Source organism: Haemaphysalis longicornis, unplaced genomic scaffold (assembly GCF_048455015.1).
Source record: "Haemaphysalis longicornis isolate Haplotype H1 unplaced genomic scaffold, Haemaphysalis longicornis Haplotype H1 scaffold_1, whole genome shotgun sequence".
Taxonomy (NCBI): domain Eukaryota; kingdom Metazoa; phylum Arthropoda; class Arachnida; order Ixodida; family Ixodidae; genus Haemaphysalis; species Haemaphysalis longicornis.
In genome coordinates this window covers 471,075,983-471,099,223 of record NW_027526203.1, presented here as the reverse complement: position 1 = coordinate 471,099,223, position 23,241 = coordinate 471,075,983, and the positions used below count along the sequence as shown (strand labels likewise).

Genomic DNA, 23,241 nt, shown 5'->3' with positions numbered 1-23,241 from the left:
GAAAGAACGTTCACCCAAAGTACAGTGATAGCAAGTGGAAAATAGCAGATGGGCGAACTTTCCACCAACCAAAACTGCGGCGATGTCAAGAAAAAAATCGATAAAAAAAAACTTTCGGGTCAAGCGCGGAAAGGACAAATAAGTGACCGCATCAACACATGAATTGATGATTCGCGTTAATTTTGTTCACTCATCGGCGCTAAAGCCATCGAGTTTACGGGGTGAGCGCTCATTGCGGTCTTTCAGTAAATTGAATATTTCACCCGTAAAAGGGGGTGGGCGGTGTTTCTGGGGAGGGCGTTCTCTGGTAACTTTACGGTAATCTAATCAAGACGCGAGCGTACATACACTTCGCCGGCGGGAGCTCGCTGTAGCGATGGTAAAAGTAAGTTGCCGTTCACGGTAACTCTCGCGCATGCAAAGTCGACTCCCGCAATCACGTACGGTATAGGCAGCACCTCCTGCTCAAAGTCCGTAAGGACTGGGAAGCTAGCTCAAAAAAAAAAAAAGCGTCGTCGTCCCATGTGCGACCCACTTGCGGAAAGAACCATGGTAATGACGACGCTGTAAACAAACGAGGGTTGCACCGCCGCCGTCAAAAATCGCGGGCACAGAAGTGAATTCCGGCCAACCATAAAATGAGTACTTCGCCTCAGTCGGACTTCGAAGTCCGACCTCGGTCACGAGGTCAGACTTCTACATCATCGCAAGCCGCCGAGCCAACAAACAGTTCTGTCCCCTCGGAGTAATAACTTTTGTTAGCGTGAGCGAATATGCTTACTATTTTTGGACTTGCCTCTAAAGAACTAGAGATTAGATTTCTGACACAAACAAAACCACTTTGAAATCCATCTCAGGAGCCCTTTAAGTTTCCACAGCGCCCATTGAGGTCTGAAAGTACTGCGACCACCTCCGCCCAGGCTCACAACGGCAAGACAGTGATTCGAGAAAGAAATGGGTTTGACGTCACATACGGGACGGTGGGAAAGGAGCGCGGAGGAATTGTAAATCCTGTCAAGCCGAGTATAAAAAAGCCTTGAAAATGTGTGTATAAACAAGCCGCTCTACCCGGTAACCCCGTGTCCACTAGCACAGAAGCCGCAATGACGGATGACAAAAGCTCAGCGCTCCTATCCTTAGATGATAGAGGTTGGCCGTGAACATATGGGTCACAGACGCAATTAAAGTCCCACATGAATACAAAACCATGATCCCACATAAAAAACTGATCCAAATTTCTAAAAAAAAAAAACTAAATTTTTGTCCACTGTCATTGAACGCATAAACATACGAACCAACCCTCTACATCTACCTGATATGTGAGGGCAGAGTATGGCAATTCCTTTTTTGGAGACAAGAGACAACCTGCCGACATGCCGACTGAATGCGTTACAATTACCTCGTAATCAGAAAGGAAGGGTCTTAAAGCTCTTTCGATCACGCCATCAGTACCGAGTTGTGTCTCTTGTACTACTGCAAAGAAATACAAGTCAGTTCGGGAAAGCAATTGGCGGAGTTGTATCTGTAGCTGCCTGGACGTAAACCGTTTATATTGAGTGTATCGAAACTTAATCTGGGGTAGATCACCGTGGAGCGGATGGGAGTTTCACATGTCCATGTGTTCTCTAACGGGTTCCCGATCGCTCTCTCGAGAGCGATCGGGAACGCCGTCCCTTTTTCCTGGTCGCCTTCCGTCATGGGTGCTGATCCTGAGATCTTAAAAGCCCACCCTCTGAGGAGTGTCTCACGGAAAAGGAAGCCGGGCGCTTAGGGGCTGGGCTAGGGCGGCAGAGGTTCTAACTTTGAGACGTAGAAGATGCCACTGTTTGCACCGCAGATTCCCCGTTCCCCGGCACTTCAACCTCAGCAGCCGCCGACTCCTCCGGCTCGTGCCAGGATGGGCACTCTGGAGTAGGTTGCGAGATGGGCTCCCTGGCACAGGCTCCAAGGATGAAATGGACGCCTCGGATGTCACCTGAGTCCCCACACAGGCAGCAGTTACGTCCGGTGCAGCAGTGCTAGAGGAGCCACTAACGGCAGACGTCGAAGGTGAGCCGCTGGCGCTGACTACCGAAGCAGCCGGAAGTTCGTCTGCCGCATCAAGAACCTCTGTAGTGTCCACTAAATGTTTCTGCAAAACTTCGTCAGGAGAACGCTGGTCCTGCTGGAGTTTGTCTGCATAAGTGACTACACATTCATCAGCCGAATGTTCGAACCGATGGCAGCCCCCACACCTGGGAGTGCGGCACTGGCGTCTAATGTGGCCAACCTCTTTGCAGCGCAAATTCAAAGGCGGTCTCCTGGGAATGAAAACAAGACCCCGTCCGCCGCCGCCGAACAGCTGATGGGGAATATCGCCGATAGCCAACCCGCCAGCAAGAGCCAGTACAACGTCACGGTTGAGGGTCTACATATTTTCCATCACAGGAACTATCCACTTTTCTACCGATATAGACATAACTTTGCCGTAAGGCTACAGTGTTTCACGCACGTAAGCATCTTCTTGGCATTCAGAAAGCCAGAGGAGCTTCATGCGAACTTCTCTTGGTCAATCACAACGCAGCGGCGCTCTTTCACACATATTTATCCGGTGGCCACAAGTTTCGCTTTTGCAGAGGAAGAGCGGCACGTGACCAACCAAACTTGGGACATATGAAATTGTCCTATAGAGCTTATATCATTGTAATAGATAGCTCCTCTGAGACCAGCTATCATCGCGCTCTGGGAGCACAGGAATTTCTTTGGGTTCGTAGTGCGGGCGTTGGCTTTGGACTTGACGCAGGTTCAATTCCTGGCCGCGGCGGCCGCTTTTCGGATGGGGGCGAAGGGCGAAAAGCAAAAAAACGCCCGTGTGTTCGAGATTTCGGTACACGCTAAAGATCCCCAGGTGGTCAGAATTAATCCGGAGTCCTCCGCTACGGCGCGCCTCGTAACCTGCGTAGTTTCGGCGCGTGAAAACCCATAATCAATATATCTTTGTACTTGGCCGCGGGTTCTAGCGCGTGCAAACGCGGTACACTTGGGGAGAGATGTGAAAGCCTGCGGACGAAACGATCCGGGCGTACCAGTCATGGAGAACTCTCAGCGGCAAGTTCAGAAATAAATATGAGGGGACGACATGTGGAGAGGGAACTTGGCGCCTTACTAAACCACTTGAAAACAATCTTAGGTAAGCTCAAAGGGCCATGGAAGAAATAATGATTGGAGTAACGCTTAGAGACAGGAAACGAGCTATCTGGATCAGAGAACAAGCTATAGTATAAAATATCATAGTTCGCATTAAGAAAAAAAATGAACTTGGGCTGGCCACATAAATAGGGGAAATGGCAATCGGTGGACTACCAGGGTAGCCGAGCGGACACCCAGAGACGGGTCTAGAAAAAAAGGAAGGCCAATTACTCGAAGTAGGGACGAAATAGGGAAATTCGGAGGCTAAGAATGGACTCGAGCGGCGCGGGACAGGAGTGCTTGGAGGTCGATGAAAGAGGCCTCCGTCCTGCAGTGGACCTAGAGGGCTGCTGCTGCTGATGATGATGACGCAACAGCCCGGTCTCCGACGAAGGGAGAGGGGCCGGCAGCTTTGCTGTGCTCCAGCCTTGCACCACTAGTGCAAGCTGCGCCGATTTTCTTACAATTATTTGTTTCTGAGAACATAGGTGTGTAAAGATTGAAGGGACTCTGCAATAGGGCCGATGAACGCATTTAATCTTTCCTTCGCGTCTGGAAGCACTGCGAAAGCTATAGTTAACGCCAGCTCGGAGAGGCACTGCGTCACAGCAGATGCGTCTTCCGTTTCTGCTTTGCTTTTGTGGCATCTTTTTAAATGCGGCTATGGACTGTGTCCATTGCTGCAACTGAAAGAAAACTGGCCAATAGCGGCTACAAAGCTATAACGACGTAATTCGAGCGCTCTAAGAACGCCAATACCGTGAAAGTGAGAACTTCTTTTTGAGCAAGTTTCTAAGTTATCTGAAGGGTATAAAGCAGTAATTTTTGACTGAAGTACTTTGTGACCTTTTATTCTAAGTACTGTTGCGACCGGGCGGGGGCACCCGATCCGAGCTCCGTGGCCTCCGACATACGAGTGGTAGCGTGTATGATGCGAGCGGCCAGCCGCTGTTGCAGCCGTGAAGAAGTCCAGAAGCCGTAGGCTAACGTAACTGTTTACTTCATAGCGAGAGGTGAGCCGAAGCCAAAGAACAATGCCCCGACGGGCGAGGTTACAATACAGGACTCGAACAGGGCGACCACATCGATTCGCTGCTCTAACAGGAAGGAGTTACAACGCTTGGGCAGCTCTATTTATACCCAAAAGCGATAACGGTCAAAACGCCAACAGGCTGGAACACGCACAAACGTCACAGACACACGCAACGCTCTTTCCAGTGTTCGTTAGTCGTCGGTAGCCTCCGCGCACGTTGAGTCCGAGAGAGGGGAGAGAGGAGGACTCCGTTGCGATCGACGGGGCCTCTGTGTCCTTGAAGAGCGTGGAGACGAGCCACGCAGGCAGCCGCCGAAGTTCAGCCGCCGGCAGCCGCCGAATGCGCAGAGAGCGAAGCGTCTGACGAGGCTTGTCGCTACTTGTCACCGACATGATTGCGCCTGTTTTCGAAGGAGCACGAGTGGTTTCGCCGCACAGCCGAGAAGTGATGCGGGGAAGTACTGCGGCGCTGGCCGATTCGTAACAGCTTCTCCGCCGGGGGTCCGAGATCCCGATGGATAAGGGTCTACAACCGTTGTCCGGAGGGATACTGTCGAAGTGAAGTGTTCGGCAGACGCTCGACTCCAGGCCTGGGCTGTACGACACTGTGCTGGAGCTTCACCGGGCGGGTCACTGGACGAGTAGTGGCTCCCCAAGAACGTCTCTGACTTGGTCAGGCAAGCAACAGAACAACACAGGAAGACACAACCGCATCGCCGGCAAGTGCGAAGACAAATCAACACTGAAGATCTACCAGGCTTTTAGTTGCGATAAAATACGCTAATAACTAACTACTCTAGTTATATTTTTGCCCAGCACTACTTTAGACAAGTGACAAACCTGAAAGGTGACATTTCGCTTGATTGGAAATGTCCCACACAAAAAAATTGCAATCGTAAAGGGCGAAACCTGTTCCAGGAAAAACAATGAAATTGAGAAAGTCAGGCGTCTACACTGCAGGCCATTTCTTGCCTTAAGGACTCCGACTTAAGCCATCAGCATTGCCATTCAGCTTCCCCTTTTTGTACCGCACTTCAAACGTATACTGCTGCAGAGCCAGACTCCAGCGTAGGAGGCGACCGTTCTTTGAGGACATCGTGTGCAGCCACGTGAGAGGGCAGTGGTCGGTCTCTACTATAAACTTCGAGCCGGCGAGGTAGCAGGCCAGTTTTTGCACCGCCCAGACGAAACACGCACACTCCTTTTCGGAGGCGCTGTACGCTTCTTCACGAATCGTCAGCTTACGACTTGCGTACAATACTGGGTGCTCCTCGTTGTCGTCAGCTTTCTGACACAAACCTACGCCCATCCCACGGTCACTAGCATCACACTGGACCACGAAGGGCTTTGTGTAGTCTGGCGAGTTCAGTACAGGGTGGCTAGTTAGAGCATTTTTCAGGCCGGCGAACGCCTGCTCTTTTGTTTCGTCCCACGCGACTGTTAGCGGTTCGTTTTTACGAAGCGCGTTGGTTAGAGGGCTAGCCAGCTCAGAGTACCTCGGAATGTACCTCTGATAGTAACCTGCGATTCCCAAGAACGACCTAATGTCTGTCTTGGTTCGGGGCTGCGGGAAGTCTCGGATTGCGGCTACCTTAACTTCAGAAGGTCGGCGATGACCCCTACCTATAACGTGACCAAGGTAAGTGACTTCCGCGCGGGCCATTTGACATTTAGGTGCCTTGATCGTTAAGCCAGCTTCACGCAAACGTGAAAGCACGGAGCGCAGGTGTTCCAGATGCTCCGGCCACGAGGCGGAATAGATAGCCACGTCGTCTAAATAGGGCAACGCAAAGTCGTCGAACCCCCGTAACACTTTGTCCATGAGACTTAAAAAACAGTATGGCGCGTTTTTCAGCCCAAAACTCAAAACCTTTGGTCGGAAGGTCCCCATGGGTGAAATAAACGCCGCGTAACGGCTAGCTTCCTTCGTCAGCGGAACCTGCCAGTATCCCCGCACTAAGTCAAAAGTGGAAATGAAGCAAGCGCTGCTTACTTTCTCGATACGTTCCTCTATGTTCGGTATCGGGTAGGTTTGGTCTCTGGTGATAAGGTTTAACTTCCTATAGTCTACACATGGTCGCGGATCCTTGCCAGGAACTTCAACCAGTATCAGGGGTGAAGTATAGTCGCTTTCGCAAGCCTCTATCACATCCAGAGCCAACATTTTCTGGATTTCAGTTTCCAGAATTTCGCGCTGTCGCGGCGACACTCGATACGCCTTTGAACGCACGGGCTGGGAAGACGTAAGCTCGATGTCATGCGTTAAAGGGGCCCTGAAAGGCATTTTGAGCACACTAAATGAACTAGCGCAATCGCTAGATTGGGTCGCCAACGTCACCTGTGCCAAGTATTACTCTTTTACGCGCAGCGGAAAGCTCACACTTTTGTTGCAAAGTTTGTCGCTTTTTTCTCACCCTTTCCTTCGTGTTTTTGGACGCCGCCATCTTCACATGTCTACATCATCGATTCCCAGATGTTCGTCATGAGCTAGACATCCTGCTATTGGGCGGCTTTTTCACGCACTTCCGGCAAAGAGATGAGTCGTCTGCTCAGCGTCGGCTCGCCGGCTGATCTGCCAGCGGAGTGCCGGAGTGCTTTGACATTTTACGACAAACGAAACAAGTGTAAACAAACGCTTAACCGTTTGTATTGAATGCAACACGGCCATAACACGACGTGAATTTTATCTTACGTGAGTACGTACCATAAAGAAAGTCCCGTGGCACTTCTTTGGTGCAATCGCAGAGAACGCCCTGAGCCGAATGCCCGGGTTTGACGCGTACATTTTATTCAACTTCAAAACAATCCAGAGATGCGTTTCGAACGAACGCAACGTCACAACATGCGTTGCAAGTCTGAACCGCGATTGACAGACGATGAGTTGCCTCCTCCTGCCCGTCGTAAATACGGCACTCACCTCCCACCCGGTTTGCGGGGACGAGCAGCAAGTCACAACTCTGGCGCGCAAGCGAGAAGGCTTTTAGCCAGGCACACTGCACATACCCCATGCGAGGTTGAGTGGTACGTCGTTCGAGAAAGATAATCCAGACCATGGGAAGCACTATCCACCCGCAGAAGTACAATGTCGCATTTCATCGCGAAACGAACGCGTCCACAACACACAGGAGGCGATGCACACACACACACACACAGCTTCGGTCGCTGCATTGGCTTAGCTGCAAGCTTCGTTCGGACAATCAGCGATGCTACGACGATACAGAGCTGCGTGAGGACGACGTGCTAACCACTTCACGTATTTAAAAACACAGGGGCAAAGAACTAGGTTCATCGGAAGCAAAAAATCTTTCCTCCATTATAGTGCCTGAAATATACTGGCTAGTGTGCCGAGGGCGGGCTCCAGGCGGGCGCCGGGAGCGATGTACGCGGCCGTCTGCCGCTTGGGGCGCTGCCGTGCGGGAGTGTGCGCGTTCATCCGGCCCGAGCAGATCGCGCGGTTACCTCCGAGCTGCGTAGCAGACGGCAGCGGCAGAACTTTCCATTCCCGCTTGCGACGAAAGCGAGCGAAAGCGACGGGAATTCTGTCGCGCAACCAAAATTTGTCCCGACCATTCGACAAAAACGATCGTCGCGCGACAAAGCGACGGAATTCCTGCCGCTCTCACTCGCTTTCGTCGCAAGTGCGAACGGGCCTTTATGCGCAATCTCCGCCCCACATAAAACAAGCTCTTGCTTGTCGCCTGAGCATACGGTTGATATCTGACTACGTTACACTGTGCTTCCCAGTGTATTTAAACGATGTCACTAGGTTTGAAACGTACGCGCTCGGCGTGCAGCTTTGTAAACGCAAGCGGTTATGTAAAATACGCACGCTATTTTGCTGCTAATAGAGTTTTAGTACAGCGTTTCTGGCCTTTGCATACGCTAAACGCTAAATTTTTGCGTCCCGCTACGTGACACCGCGATGGGAGTTTTAGTAGAGCGTCTCATCAGTTTTGCGTAGCGACACACTTATGCATACGGCGCCATCTGTCAAATGTTTTCCGAAATGTCTCGCCGGCTGATCTGCTAGCGGAGTGCCGGAGTGTTTGGACATTTTACGACTATCCAAACAAGTGCAAACAAACGCTTTCCCGTCAGTGTTGAATGCAACACATGGGTGCAGCTTGTCAGAACACGGGTTCTCGCTGATCGAGTGCAGCGTTGGTTTGCTCTTCGCCTTCACGTTCATCGCCGCTGATAAAGCGATCCGATCCGGCGCGTTTTGTGCACGGGTTCTGTGTCGGTTGAAAATGTCTTTTTTCACATGCCGCCGGTAGTAGGAATTACAACCACCGCAAAATAACACCCGGCACCAGCGGGGCCACATCTGAGACCGCGCTTTTTGGATAAACAGTGCGCGGTGCACCAAAGGGAACGAGCGCACGATTCTCCCCACGCGGCTGCGAGTTCGCCGCCGATACCAACTGCAGCCCTGCAGCTACGTACACCGCGAAAGGGCAAGGCCAGGCCGCACACATGCGGCCAGGTCATTCGTTCGCTTTTCCCATGGTGTCTACAGAGATGAAAAAGCCGAAAGAGCTGGCCCGTAGCAGACGGCAGTCTGTGGGAGCGCAATAGCGGAAGTACGTCACCGCTGAGGAGCGGAGCATCATGGGAGGGGAGGCCAACAGCGAAGAAACAGTTGAGAGGAGGAGGAAATACGGCGCGACGATAATTCGCAGTTTTTGATTTACGATTTCTCAGCTAATACTCATCGCTTTAACAAAATTCTTGCAGGAGGAGATTGCTAATACATTGCTTTATTTGGTTACATGTACATCCATGCATCGGCGGAAGGCATTTCAGGACCCCTTTAAGAGGGAAGTTCTGCCGGGCTTATCCGAAAACCGGTCCGAGAACTCTTCCAACAGTGCCTCTAACTCACGTTTTTGGTCAGGCTCCAGCTCCGCCTTCGTTACTAGGTCGTTAACGAGTCTACTCGTGCCGTCATGGGTAAGCGGACCCAATTCCGGAATCTCGGAGGGAATCTCCTCGGGTATGTTAACTAGCATCTGCACCACCGCTTCCCGCTGCCTGTAGGGCTTTAGTAGGTTGCTGTGGTATACTTGCTGGAGCTTGCGCTTTCCAGGTACGCTCACAACGTAGTTGGTTTCAGACAATTTTTGAAGAATCTTGGCCGGGCCCTCCCACTGAACTTCTAGTTTGTGGCGTTGAGATGGCCGCAAAATCATCACCTGGTCTCCCACCTCAAACTGACGTATCCTGGCTCCCTTGTCGTAGTAAGGTTTTGACTTTTTCTGGGCTGTGCTCATTGCGGTGCCCGCTAGCTGCTGTGCCCTGTGCAAGCGGTCCATCAGCGAGAGTACGTATTCTACAACCATCGGGTCTTCGCCCCTACCTTCCCACGATTCCCGGAGGATGCGGAGGGGGGAACGTAACGAGCGCCCGTAAACAAGTTCCGCTGGCGTGAACCCGGTCGTCTCGTGAGGAGCCGTTCTCAAAGCAAACATCGCGGCCGGCAAACACAGCTCCCAGTCAGTCTTTCGTTCGTAGCACATGGCTCTGCGAACGCGCTTCATTACTGAGTGAAGCTTCTCGACAGAGTTCGACTGAGGATGGTACACGGAACTATGAATGAGTTTTACTCCGCACTTCTCGAGAAACGTCGTCGTTAGTGCGCTCGTAAAAACTGTACCCTGGTCTGACTGTATTTCCGCCGGGAAGCCAACCCTGGCGAACACTGACAGTAGGGCGTTCACAATTTCCCCTGAGCTCAACTCCTTCAAGGGCACGGCCTCGGGGAACTTAGTAGCAGGACAGAGCACCGTCAAGATGTGACGGTAGCCAGAGGTCGTCACGGGCAGTCGGCCAACCGTGTCGATCACGAGACGGCGAAAGGGCTCCGTGATAACCGGCACAAGTTTCATGGGCGCTTTGGTTTTGTCTCCTGGCTTGCCCACTCTCTGGCACACATCGCAAGTGCGCACAAAGTTTTCGACGTCGCGAAAGCATCCTGGCCAGTAGTACTCCTGCAATAGGCGGTCTTTTGTTTTTCGTATGCCTAGGTGCCCTGACCACGAGTTGCCGTGTGCGAGACGCAACAAATCCTGACGATAGACCTGCGGGACAACTAATTGGTCATACTCCACCCCTCTCCGGTCTCGATACTTGCGGTAAAGTATCTCCTCCCTCGCCTGGAACCTTACGTTCTTTTTCGCAACCCCTTCAGTTACATTATCCAGTAACTTTTCCAGCGTGTGATCTTTTCTTTGCTCCGCGCTCAGTGCCGTACTACCGACGTGCAGCAACCGCTCTAAACTTTCCGACGTAGGTGCTACAAAAAGCTCTGCCAGAGAATCATCTGTTTCGGCGGGCTGCTGCTGCTGCTCGACACCCGCGATCTGAACCTGCAAGGAGGCCGACTGGCCGCGTTCGGAAGCAACGTCGGCGCTAGTCGCAGCAAGCTTCCCCACCTCCTCTCTTCGCGAATCGTTCCTGCTTTCAACCGCCGCCCCTGCTCCGAGTTCGCGAGCCTTCGAGCGCGTCAGCGCGAACACTATCCCTTCCCCGAAAACGAGTCCCCTTTCGCGCAGTAGCTGATCGGACCTGTTCGAGAAAAGATACGGATACTGCGCCGGAAGGCTGGGAGAGACAGCGGCCTCGGTTTCGAGCTTTCCGAAGGGACCATCGATGGTTATCCTGGCGATCGGAAGACACACGCTTTGCGCTTCTACGGCCTGCTTTATCCACGCGCAATCGCCCGTGAATTGGTGCGGTTCGACGTACGACGGGTGGACCACGTCCATTGTTGCCGCGGAATAGCGAAGCACTCGGCACGGTTTGCCGTTAACTGCAAGCTCGCGTACGTAGGGCTCTAAAAGTTGTCTGCTCTGCTCATCCTGGTCTACTATGTGAAAGACAAGCTTGCCCTTTTTGCAACTAGCTGCGAAATGCCCTGTCTCTCCACAATTGTAGCACGCGGACTGCTTGCGCGCTTCGAAAGCCTTTTTTCGGCGCTGTGCCTCTGAGTTTGCGCTCTTTTCGTTTTCCGAGCCCGTTTCATTATCAGCGGATTCGGCCACTTTTGCTCCGCTCCTTTCGTAGGGAGCTCTGCCTTTCGGCCCTAACTTATCAGGCCTCGGCCTGAACTCTTTTTGGCCGTCTTTCGGCTCCTGCGCACCTCGACGTGCGATGAACTCGTCGGCTAGTTGAGCTGCCTTATCCACAGTATTTACCCCTGGCCTATCTTGCACCCAGAGTCTCAGGTTTTCAGGTAGACGGCGGTAAAACTGCTCAAGACCGAAGCACTCAACTACCTTGTCGTGCTCTCCGAAAGCCTTTGCCTCTTTGAGCCACTCTTCCATGTTTGCCCTCAGCTTGTAGGCGAACTCAGAGTACGACTCGCCCCTGGCTTTCTCGGCTTAACGGAACTTCTGGCGAAACGCCTCTGCTGACAGCCTGTACTTACGCAGGAGGCTCGACTTGACTTTCTGGTAGTCATCCGCCTCCTCCTTTGGCAAGCGGGCCATCACGTCGGATGCCTCACCTGGCAAAAGCGTAAGCAGCTTTTGCGGCCATGAGTCTCGGCTAAACTGGGCCCTCTCACACGTACGGTCGAAGTTGACCAAAAAAAGACCGATGTCTTCTCCTACCTTGTAGGGTCGCATTAGGTCACACATTCGCAACGTAGGTCGCTCAGTCGCCGAAGACTGCACGCTTGGCGCGCTGCTGTCACTCTCACGCCTAGATCGAGATGCCTCGATGTCAAGACGTTTCATATGCAGCTCATGCTGTCGCTCCCGTTCTCGTTCCTGTTTCTCCTACTCGCGTTCCTTACGCTGGCACTCAGCCTCTGCCTCTGCGGCCTCTGCGGCCTGACGTTTCGCGGTCTCCCTGCCATTGATCGTCTCAATGCACTCAGACAGCTCGTCATCGTCAGCGCCAACAGCGAGTATAGCCTGTATAAGCTCTGGCTTTCTCAGCGCGTCCGTAACATCCAAGCGCAACTCTTTTGCAAGCTCCAACAACTGCGGTTTTTTCAACGCTTTCAAATTCATGGCCGGTCTAGAGTACTGCTTTCCCACTGCTCCAAAAATGTTTTGCGCGATTAACCCACGCGACAAAAACACACGCCCTACCAGCTATCCTCAAAAGCCTGGTAAAACTCAGTGAAGACAAGTCCCGCACTCACCATTGACCTCCGTGAATTCTGCGAAGTCCGAAGCCGCCTTGACGTCCGTGGTGTTGGGTCTCGCACCGCTGGCTTCAGGTGTTACGAAGTTGCCATCCAACCGCTGCCAACCAGTTGTTGCGACCGGGCGGGGGCACCCGATCCGAGCTCCGTGGCCTCCGACATACGAGTGGTAGCGTGTATGATGCGAGCGGCCAGCCGCTGTTGCAGCCGTGAAGAAGTCCAGAAGCCGTAGGCTAACGTAACTGTTTACTTCATAGCGAGAGGTGAGCCGAAGCCAAAGAACAATGCCCCGACGGGCGAGGTTACAATACAGGACTCGAACAGGGCGACAACATCGATTCGCTGCTCTAACAGGAAGGAGTTACAACGCTTGGGCAGCTCTATTTATACCCAAAAGCGATAACGGTCAAAACGCCAACAGGCTGGAACACGCACAAACGTCACAGACACACGCAACGCTCTTTCCAGTGTTCGTTAGTCGTCGGTAGCCTCCGCGCACGTTGAGTCCGAGAGAGGGGAGAGAGGAGGACTCCGTTGCGATCGACGGGGCCTCTGTGTCCTTGAAGAGCGTGGAGACGAGCCACGCAGGCAGCCGCCGAAGTTCAGCCGCCGGCAGCCGCCGAATGCGCAGAGAGCGAAGCGTCTGACGAGGCTTGTCGCTACTTGTCACCGACATGATTGCGCCTGTTTTCGAAGGAGCACGAGTGGCTTCGCCGCACAGCCGAGGAGTGATGCGGGGAAGTACTGCGGCGCTGGCCGATTCGTAACAGTACTGAGTCCTCTTGTTAAGTTATGAAAGCATTCAGAATACTAAAATAAGTCGAAGAAAGTGTTCAGGGTTCCTTTAAAGGGACCCTGAACGTCCCTCTTTACAATTTTCAAAGCAGTTGCAAGCGCTCTCTAAACGTTCCTGTCAACGCTGTTTTCAAATCTTGCGATGAAAGAGTTAGTTTCCGTAGGAATTGTTACGCCAGCAGGCAAGGCAGCTTAGTTAGGTAAGGGAAAATGCGCATCTTTAGTTATATACTGAGGTAACTAATGGTTGAATGGCCGATAGTTGAATCACCAGGTATAAATAACTGATGTACCCCTTTTTGTGTCTGTGTGCCGGGGGTTAGCCCATGTTCAGACTACTGACGCCAAATTCATATCGTGATCTATGGATGTAAAAAAAACGGCGTGTCACGCAGTTCGGTTGGCTGAGACATGAAATGACGCATTCTTTAAAGTTATTACGACAGTTCCAGCGACAGTCTGCACTCGGCCTTACATGTCGAAGCTACACATGGGCTATGAGGCGCGCCGTGATGGCGGATTCACCACATGGCGATATTTAACGTGTTCGGAAATGTGCACACGCCGGCGTTGTCGGCTCCACCAGAAAAGCGGCCCCCGTGGCTGGAATGGAACCAGCGGCCTTGCGCTCGGCTGCATAACGCCTTAGCCGTTGCGTAATAGATCGACTGCCTGATAGACAGTTGCTTTTGTGCTTAGAACAGCAAACTGAGCGAGTTGGTGGACGTTCATCTTGAAAAACTGTGTAAAAAACAAACACTTCAGAAGTGATATGAATGACATGTCGTCCGTTTCTCTTTTAAAGTTTTTGTTTCTTACCAAGTTTTCACGATGCTTTCGTGCGCCACCATGGTCCATTTGCGCATGTTCTACAGGTTTGACGTCTTGACACGCACTAAACTTAACGCAATATAGGATGCATATTCGACGTCTAACTCTTAAGAACAGACTTCCTGTCTGTGCTGAGATATAAACCGCCACACCAACCCGGAATAACCACGACTGGCGGAAATTGAAGTTCCCCCTTGACGAAAGCGGCGTTTGAGACAAGTAAGTCACGCGCAGTGGAGGGAGGCGTTGGGTAGCTCCGACCGGGCTACTCAAGAAGTCCTGGTCAAAAGAGCCACCGAAGTCGCTACCAGCCTTAGGCCGGTGGCCACCACGCTTCTCTGACCACTTGCTGGAATAAAGTTTTCTCCTCTTCCTCACTCGCAGAACAGTTGCCCGAACATGAACCCGTACATCTACGTGTTCTTAGCCACTGAGCCACCGCGGCGGGTGAATGAACTGGTATTGTCTGCGTCAATTGTAAATTTAGCGCATGTATCAATATTGACATTTCATTCATACAAAGACAGATATGAACTCACCTCAAATACTCCCTCGAGGTACACCCGCATCGACCGATCGAGAAACCAAAAATGTCCATGAATTCGAACAAATTATGATTTATGTTTTATATACGATGATATTATTTTGCAGGCTCTTTCAGGTCTTCGATACCTATATAACTTTCTGCAAAAAAATACACTGATTGATTGAGTGAAACGTCTCGTTAAAATCGAAATACCCAAAACATTTTTTTTCTCACACTGATGTTCCAGAAAGATCCAAAATAAATACTTTTTAGGCGAGAAATGTGAGCTCACTTAACCTATATTTTTCAGATAGCCATTCTGAGCTGAGGTATTAACTTTAAATTTGTCTGTGAATGATGTTTCCTCCGTGAAGACTATTTTTTTCAAGATTCATAGAAAGTACGGGGAATATGGACATAACAATACTTGAACAAGTATTATTGTCGTCCGTTTTCAACCCTTGAGTAACGTTAGTAGACTGTATCTGGCATCGGATAACGCCCTCTTGTTTGCAGACACTGTTCGAGCCGAAGCGTTTTTTTTAAACGATTCATACCCCGTGAGTAGAAATCACCTTAAAAAAGGCGGCTCTAAAGAAGCAACACAAAAAAAATGTCGCCGAAAAATCTGCTGGAGTTTGAAAATGAACGTTTCGCATATCAAAACATGCAGTGAAAAAGGGACCAGCGCCGACTCTACGACATTATACGTTGAAGAAAGCGGAATGATTGAAATTGCTTCCCTCGAGCCATGCACTACAAAAATGTCTTGGGAAAGGGGTAGCATATAAAAGAAAAAAAAAATGTCCATCATGAATATTTTCTAGAGATTTGCGAAATTTGTACGGCAGTCCTGAGTACACAGCTCCCGGACTCCCACGTTAGAAAAAAAAATTCTGGTACACCTAAGCACTCCTTATTACAATGCAGTGAGTGCAAAAACTTCAGCGTTGAATTGTGGAACGGATGTGCCGGCATTGAGTGCAGCACGATGCAGTGTACATCGCCGCGTACAGCGCACCGATGAAATTCGTAGAGCAAGTCCCGCGTGGGAAGCAGCGCGCTCGTTCTGTATGCGCGGCAATGACGTGGTGGCTACAGTGGCCCGCGTCCAGGGGTGCGCATGCGCTATATGTCCTCTCATTGTCACCCTTTTTCCCTTTGCGGCTCTTTCTTCCCTTTCGGCTACCATGACTGAGAGGCTTGGCCTATCGCCCTGGTCAGCACTATGCGTATACGCTAATAGCAGGAACGTGCTCTGCTAGTCCCGTAATTGCTACTTGTGTAATCACCATACTCACATTCCCCCTGCAGTACTGAGCAAGCGTCTGTAACACGCGTTTCTACGCCGAGGGCCACAGCCCATTCAGCTGGAACCGTCGGGCTGTGGTGGCCCGTGGGTGCCGTGCTGGTCCCCAATTCCGGAGGACCATGGTTCGAACCGCGCCATGCGCAGCATTTGTCCAATTTTCTTTTTCAGGACTCAATTGGTAATTTTGTTTATAGGAGCTTCTTTCGAAAATGCTGCCTCATTCTCAGCATTATTCAACCCGTTTTTTTTATTCTTTGAGCAATCGTTCAGTTTGGGTGCCACGTACAGCATCCCAAATTTTGAATAATATAGCGGGAGCGACGACCGATCGGCATGTCAGCGCCTTGTTATCACGGTGTTCACCGGCAAAATAGGCGAGGGTACGCGCACGCGCATGGAACTATCTGTTGTGGGAGCGTCGTCTGCTCTGCTGTTTTTCTCAGGGCAACACACCCCCTGTTTTTCTTATCTTGCAAGGCCGTTTCGCTGCCGCCAATGGTAGCTAAGCAACGTGGGGCACAAAGTCATACAGATGCAGTGGCAGGGTGTGTGCCACTCTCAAGGAAACAGCGTAGCAGACGACCCTCATACAGCAGACAGCCCTATGCGCGTGCGCGTACTCTCGCATATTTCGCTGCTGAACAGCGTGATAAGGCGCTGACATGCCGGTCGGTCGTCGCTCCCGCTATATTATTAAAAATTTGGGAGGCTGTACGTTTCATTTTGGACCAACAGATTTCGCACTAAAAATTGGTGCGTATATACGCGGGACCCCCGCAGGTTTATTTATCCCGCATTTTCCACAAGGAGAGTAGCTGCAGCGCGCACAACACCCCGAAATTCGCTGCGCAGACCGTAAAACTCAGAGATCAGAACGTTTTTTTTTTTTTTTTAATTTCAATGTCACGTCTCATATCTGCGTAACACAAAAATCCGTAGATGCGGCGTCTCTCCAGCCAATCCAAGCAGCAAATGTGAAATTAATATTGCAGCATTTCTTGCTACGAGTCCGCATTGATATAGTTGACCTGCCCTGAAGCAGCTGCTGGATGCACATGTGTGCACCATCCAAGTGCATTCGCCGGCACTTGTGTCTGTTGTGTCTGCAAGATTTCGGGCCAGGCAACGCCGGAACAATGCAGGAGAGTAGCTGACATAATGCGGAATGAAAGGGCGGGGGGGGGGAGGAGAGGGGGGAGAGGTGTCCGAGAGGATCTTCGTAAGATACTCGCATGTTGCATAAATTACTGCTGCGTGCCGATTGAAGGATTTTATAAGAGCAAACATGGATCTCCCAAGTTGAATTGAAGCTGACCCAACGAAGTAAAAAATGGTAAGGCACGGGAAGAAAAGTCCCGGAGAAGCATCCATGCACTGCATTTTCTCACATTTATGTGTAGTAAGGACGAGTTAAAATACCTGCATTTGTAGGTCAGCTGACCCCGATAAACTGCGCACAAACGAGTGGCTGGAAGCGACGGGTGATCGAATGCAGAGGCTGCCGCAGAAACAATGGCTGGCTACGGCGACCAGCGGCACCCGCGGCAGCCCGACGTTCTCTCCAGGCGGCGACATAGCCCCTAGCGGAACCCCCACGCATGAAACTACTGCAGCGATTTGCTAAGCCGTACAGGCACTCCAGGGCTGTATTCGAATGACTCATATCTCCCAAAACACGATTCAAGGTATGTACACATTCTGTTAATTTTAACAGCTATGCGAGACCTTGCTGAGTTCGAAACCTCGTCTTTGTCTTGAATTTTCAACGCTGATAGCACAGTTGGGTCACTGTGGTTGATCCGTCCGTCCGTCCGTCCGTCCGTCCGTCCGTCCGTCTGTCTGTCTGTCTGTCTGTCTGTCTGTCTGTCTGTCTGTCTGTCTGTCTGTCTGTCTGTCAACATATCTTGAGCAAAAAAAAAAAACATTAGGCATATTTGAGGCAAAACATCAATGCACATTGGTACTCGTAGTGAATTCTTTTAATTGAAAATAAATGTGTGCTCGATATTTGCGGTAGCAAATGAACCCGTTTAAAACAATATCTTGACCAAAAAGTATGCAAAAAGAGCTCGCGTGAGCACGGACCTCGTGGCAGTGTTCCAAGATCAACAGTAACAAAAATGTTCCAGTAGATGGCGCGATCAGTAGAACGCGGGAAAATTCAATTGACTTTAGCAAATCTCCTCCGTGTTTATCGTGGGTGGATTTAACGGAAGTTCAAGAGCGTAAAATGTTGGCGGCGGAGAGAAGAGAGGCATTTACGTGGCAGCGCCGAGAAGACTACCGTATTTCCACGACATTTGCAGCGAATTAAGTGTGCGGATACGCGGCCAATTTTTCTCTGTGGAGAATGAAACGCACGTGCGTGTATTGGAGCGTGATGAAACTCATTGCGCTTACTTTTTAGTTGAAACAGGAGGTATTGTAATGTATATTCCTTGTTTGTCATGTCTCTCGTCTGACTTGGCCGTATTACCGCCCTGCTTTCCTTCTGAACCATCCAATTCTTCCAGCGTAGCTTAATATAGATCCAGTCCTTTTCCCCTTTGGCACTGGGCAACTCGAACAGCGCCACATCTCAAAGAAACTGAAGGGGCAAGTAAACGCCCCTGCTTCCCCCTGCCTGCTTCCCGAAGCTTTGCGGTCGAAGGTCGTTCCCCGCGCAGCCCTGGGAACACAAAGAGCGTCGAAAGCTTAACAGTGCCCCTAGTGCCCGCGCGTGCCACCAGAGAATCGCGAGGTCGGGCACGTGCCTTATGGTCTCTAACGTAGGCGGGTTCCGAACATCCGCTGCGTCACAAGGGAATCCCTTCACACTCGTGGTGCCCGGCCTAACATGGGAGTTCAATGCAACCTGGCTTGCTGGCGGCACTCTGTATATCCTTTGCGCGCACGCACGCACGCGAGCGCATACACGCACAGCAGCCTGAATGCGCTTCCACGTGTTTTGTACGTGCATTTTCAACGTCACCGTGAAACCGCAAGCGAATGAAAACAGTGAAGGCGAGCATAGCACTAAGAAATAGCCAGAAAGAAGGCCGAAGCAGATTACCGATCTGGCCAGCATTCGTCCGATCGGGTCCGCGCACACGCCTCCCCCGCGAGCTAACTCCCGGCCACTTGTAAAGCGACCGATAGGAGCAACGCCCTGGTCCTCTCTCTGCCCCTTTTTTCCCGCTGCTCGAGAAGAGAAAAGGCAGCAGAAGCAGCGGTGCGAGGCCAATTACGCCTTTCCCCTGTCAGCGTTCGCCACTGATTAGGTTTGTTCGAGGGCAGTCAATTCAAACAGCCGGCCTTGCGTGCTTCTGCGCTGCTCGTCCTTTTTTTTTTTTGCAGACGCGTTTAGGCTGTGGCAGGCATTCCCTAATGACCCGACACGCAGCAAGAGGCGCGGGTTTTGAGAGCGGGGGTTGGAGCAAGTGCACAGAGCACAAACTTAAACCGCCATCGAATTCATCCCTGCACTGCCTTGGGAAATATGGGTCCAGCTAGACGGCATTTTCGTGTGGATGAATACAATTTTAACGACAAAAAGAAACATGAGACATGTAACAAATTTCAAGATGTGCGCGTTGCCTCACTGAAGCAGAGCAGCTTGTCGAGCTCTATTCGTATAGCCGTTCGTTCCGCCGTGTGCGTTTTCGGGGGCTTGGTGGGTGAACATTGTTGAGCATCAGCTGGTCACTGCGGACGTTTCGCTGTGTTGCTATTGTTCCGCATAGAGGTTCATACAGTAATACCTATAGAGGAACCTGGCGCTGCGATCGTCCGCCGCGATGGATTGGATGGTATAGTGCCTCGGCACTATAGCGATGAGTAGAAGTGTATTCAGATTGGCACTCGGTGGTTTGAGGAAAGTACTACGGATTAAATCGTACAGCCAGTTTGTTTTCCACCGTGGACTTGTACGAACGCCTTTGTTTATGCCTACCAATGCGGCGTGTCGGGAAAAAGCGTTCGGAAATAAGTGTCTCTTTTAACTGAATGTCACATGCGCGCTAGCGCCGCGCTGAGTGGAAATGTTTTAAACTAAACTCGCGAGTTAGGCGGTTCATCAATTCATTGCCGACAGAGCGAGCACGGCGACACAAATGACGGCGCTCTGTGCGTCGAATTTACCCGAGAATTAGGCCGGGTTCAGACTGTTGCCGCAACTGTAGTAATAACATTAAAGAATGACGTCATTTCATGTCTCGTCCCAGCCAACCTAACTGCGTGGCCCGCCGTTTTTTTTTTTTTTTTTAAGTCCATAGATCACGATATGGCTTTGCGTCGGTAGTCTGAACATAGCTTTAGGAGTTGCGGCTCCGCTTAGCAATCTATTTTCGAAGCTGACTTAAACTGCGCAATGCTTGAGACGGTCACTCTCATCGTGCAAACGCCGGCTCCTACGGCATAGTCCGGCCGATGGCCGATAGGAACACAACTAGATGAATTTCACGGGTTCAGGCTGCAATAACCTATTGAAATGTTAGCGGTTTCTTTTCTGTTTTTTTAGCACAAAATTTGTTCGTAATAATAACAACTAGCAGCGCCGAGACTGTTATAAACAGTATTTAAAGAAGTCCCCGTCTCGCTATAGTTGGCGGCAAATGGCGGACGTATTATGCAAACCTCCACAACCCCGCGTCTGCTTTTCATCTAGACGCGCCGTTTTATTTAGTAGAGAACCAGTTTTTAGCAACTGACTTTCTTGTGCAGAGTGTGATTTGTAAACATTAAACCGCGCAATAAGTATTTTTCTGGACAAAAACGCTATATGTGCCGCCATAGCTACGCTTCGAGCCCACGCAGTCCGGTTCCACTTCTACCCATCGTTCCCATCGAAGCGCAAAGGGCACCTCTGAGTTCGCGATAACACTAGCGCCAGATTCCTCTCTATTGTATGAAACTGTTATTTCGTGCTTCGCCGAGAGTGAACCGGCGCTTCCGACGACGCTTTGCTTTGCTGTCTTGGTTGATGATGCAGACGCGAGCTGTGGACACTACACGCGTTACGGCAACTTGCGCCATCTGGTGGATCACCTGCTAGGCAGCGCCCAACGAGCCACGTGGCGCGCAGCTTCCGGTAGTGACACTAGACAGTAGACAGTTTAGTTTTACGTGCGTAGAGAGTTCACGTACGCAAACGCGCAAGGCATACGTAGCCCACGCGCAAGTAGTTTTGAAACCATTCAGTTACACGTACGCTACGCACTGCGCGTGTAGGGCGTTTCGATGCACGCGCTCTCCGCGCGTTACTCCTAGCGCCATCTACTACCAGACACAGATACTACTGTAGCCACTCGTTATCTCGCGAGCCCGTTGCTATGACTACGACAAGCGCTACTTCGTCAGGCTTAAAAGATGAAAAATCGCTCTTCTATGTGAGAAACAAAAGAGCTGTTTAAGCTCTGGACGTCAGCAGTTTCGGAGGCGTCACGCTGTGGTCAGCCAGCCTCAGCTTACAGAATTTTAGAGTTGAGTTGGAAATGCGGATCAACATTGGGAGCCGATCACCAGCCCATAACGTGCGTACAGCGTTTGGGCAACGTCCGTAGAAGGAGCAAGTGGACGTCCCGGGTGAATTTCGGAAGCAATGTGTGATATGTTCGGTGTGTAATGTGTTAGTCTGGATGAACTGAATTCGGCCTCTGCATCCGACAGACCGATTTTTCGGTGTCGAGAGTTCCATCCGACAGGCGCGTCGCGGCGTGCCGGGATGTAAAATGTCGGACGAAGGCGAAAACAGGCCTTAGTCTGCACTTTTTGGGGGAGGACGGACTGCCGCCTTGTGAGTGTATGGTGGGGTCAGGGATATACCTTGCGTAGCGCCTGAGCTGAACGGTGGCTGTTCATCGCTCAAAACTGGGGGGAGCCGGCCAGGTTCCCGATAAATAGTTGCTGGGGCATTCGTTTTCCCCCGCTCATTTCATGCTGAGTCCTCGTTCCCAGAATAATGCTCAACGTGAGCCTATTGTTGTCGAGCGCGTCTCGGATGAGGCGGGCTATGTGTTCGTGCAGGCAGTGGCGGCCCCAGGGGGGCGAAGGGGGCGATCGCCCCCTTACCCCCCGAAGAGGTCCTCATCTTCTTATTTTTTGTCTTTTTTTAAGCATCCAACGTGTCCGAGGTCGCAAACGTGTTGCGACCGTCTGAAATGCGGTCTCGAGCCATGCGTTGTACCGCCTAAGGGTGGACAAAAACCACTGTGCCGCTAAGTGATTTGTGCGCAAGCGGGTTACTCCGCATGCACGCACAGGCCGGCATGGTTATCACTTCCTCCGCAGAACTGGTGCGAGGGGAGCGTTTGTTTATACGCACCCCCGCCCCCCCCCCCCCTAAAACAAAAAGAAATTCGCCCCTCCCCACCCTCCCACCCCTCAAAATTATTCTTTGGGACAGCTACTGGGTTCAGGCCATGACGGACTAATTGTTTGTAGGTTTGGTGTGTCACCTATTTCCAGAAAAAAAACTTTGCCGGAAGTTGTGGCCCGTCCACGGCAAATTTTAACGAGAAACCTTGTAACCAGCCAAGAAGATTCACTCGCCGTCTCCACTATAATTGTGTTAAGTCCCCTTGACATGTCAGCCCTAGCCGTCACATCGCTCCAAAGCACAGGTTTCATGTATCACGACGGCATTATACATTTGCAATGCTCCCGCCGAAATGCATCTGTACGTGTGCATCCTCCAATTATCCTAATCCTTTCCATGACATCAGCGGACAGCAACGAGCTGTCCGATCGGCCCGCGCCCCCGACATTTAATCCCCGCCGGGAGTACTGCTGCGCAATGCAGCGCGAACATTCACGTCATTTTAATCCGCCGTGGGACATCTTTGCCGAGTTTAGCCCTAACCATGTTTCAGGCTGGGGCTTCACGCGCCAAAGCAACAGGAGCGCTGTGAGGTGCGCCGTAGTGGAGAAGTAGTGACCAATTTCTGGGGATTGGAAACGTTCCCCGAAATCTCGACCCCACTTAGTTTCTCGTTTCACTCGGAAAAACTGGCGCCGCCTCCGAGTATCAAACTCGAAACATCTTGTCCGATTTTGCAACGTCACTGGCCCCATCTCGATAGGTATAACGAAGGTATAACTACAATAAGGTAAAGTATAACGGGCTCCAAAGGACAGAGTCACACCTATTTCCGCATTCGCCTTGATCACAAATATTGCCTAATAATTATAATCAAGCGTAGCATCGTTTATTTGCTTCAGCCACTACTCAGCCCATCCCCCATCGCCACAACTTGACAGCTCCTGCTGAAGTGCTCCCCACACCCCTTTCTTTTTTTAGTGGTTATTGCCTTCTTGACACCGTTCTGTAGAATCCGCTGTGATGGTACGGCATGGTCTATAGGTACCTGTGCAGCGTTTCATATACTAATGAGGCTGATTAGCATACGCGGTCTTCTATTTATAAAGATAAATTTGTTGTTTAT

At 51.1% G+C, this 23,241-nt stretch overlaps 2 protein-coding genes across 3 annotated transcripts in view; both read right to left on the bottom strand.

The window, feature by feature from the left end:
• Positions 1 to 23,241, bottom strand: part of LOC144173652 (neuropeptide F receptor-like) — a 590,379-nt gene that overhangs the window by 185,532 nt on the left and 381,606 nt on the right. The gene's annotated exons all lie outside the window — the stretch shown is intronic.
• On the bottom strand, positions 1,797 to 14,551 carry LOC144162699 (uncharacterized). Its single transcript, XM_077693341.1, has 4 exons — positions 14,522 to 14,551; positions 9,908 to 11,577; positions 9,087 to 9,499; positions 1,797 to 1,975 (listed from the first exon to the last, which is right to left on the bottom strand). Exons 1-4 carry the CDS (start codon positions 14,549 to 14,551, stop codon positions 1,797 to 1,799), a joined length of 2,292 nt encoding a protein of 763 aa, XP_077549467.1.

Excerpts from the sequence above, each read along its gene's own strand:
- LOC144162699 (XM_077693341.1), bottom strand. The coding sequence starts at position 14,551 with ATGCGGGTGTACCTCGAGGGAGTATTTGAG. Across the intron at positions 9,500-9,907 it reads GAAATTGTGAACGCCCTACT|GGCACAGCAGCTAGCGGGCA; the intron begins GTCAGTGTTCGC and ends CCGCTTGCACAG. Across the intron at positions 1,976-9,086 it reads GCTGGAGCCTGACCAAAAAC|GTGACATCCGAGGCGTCCAT; the intron begins GTGAGTTAGAGG and ends GTGGGGACTCAG.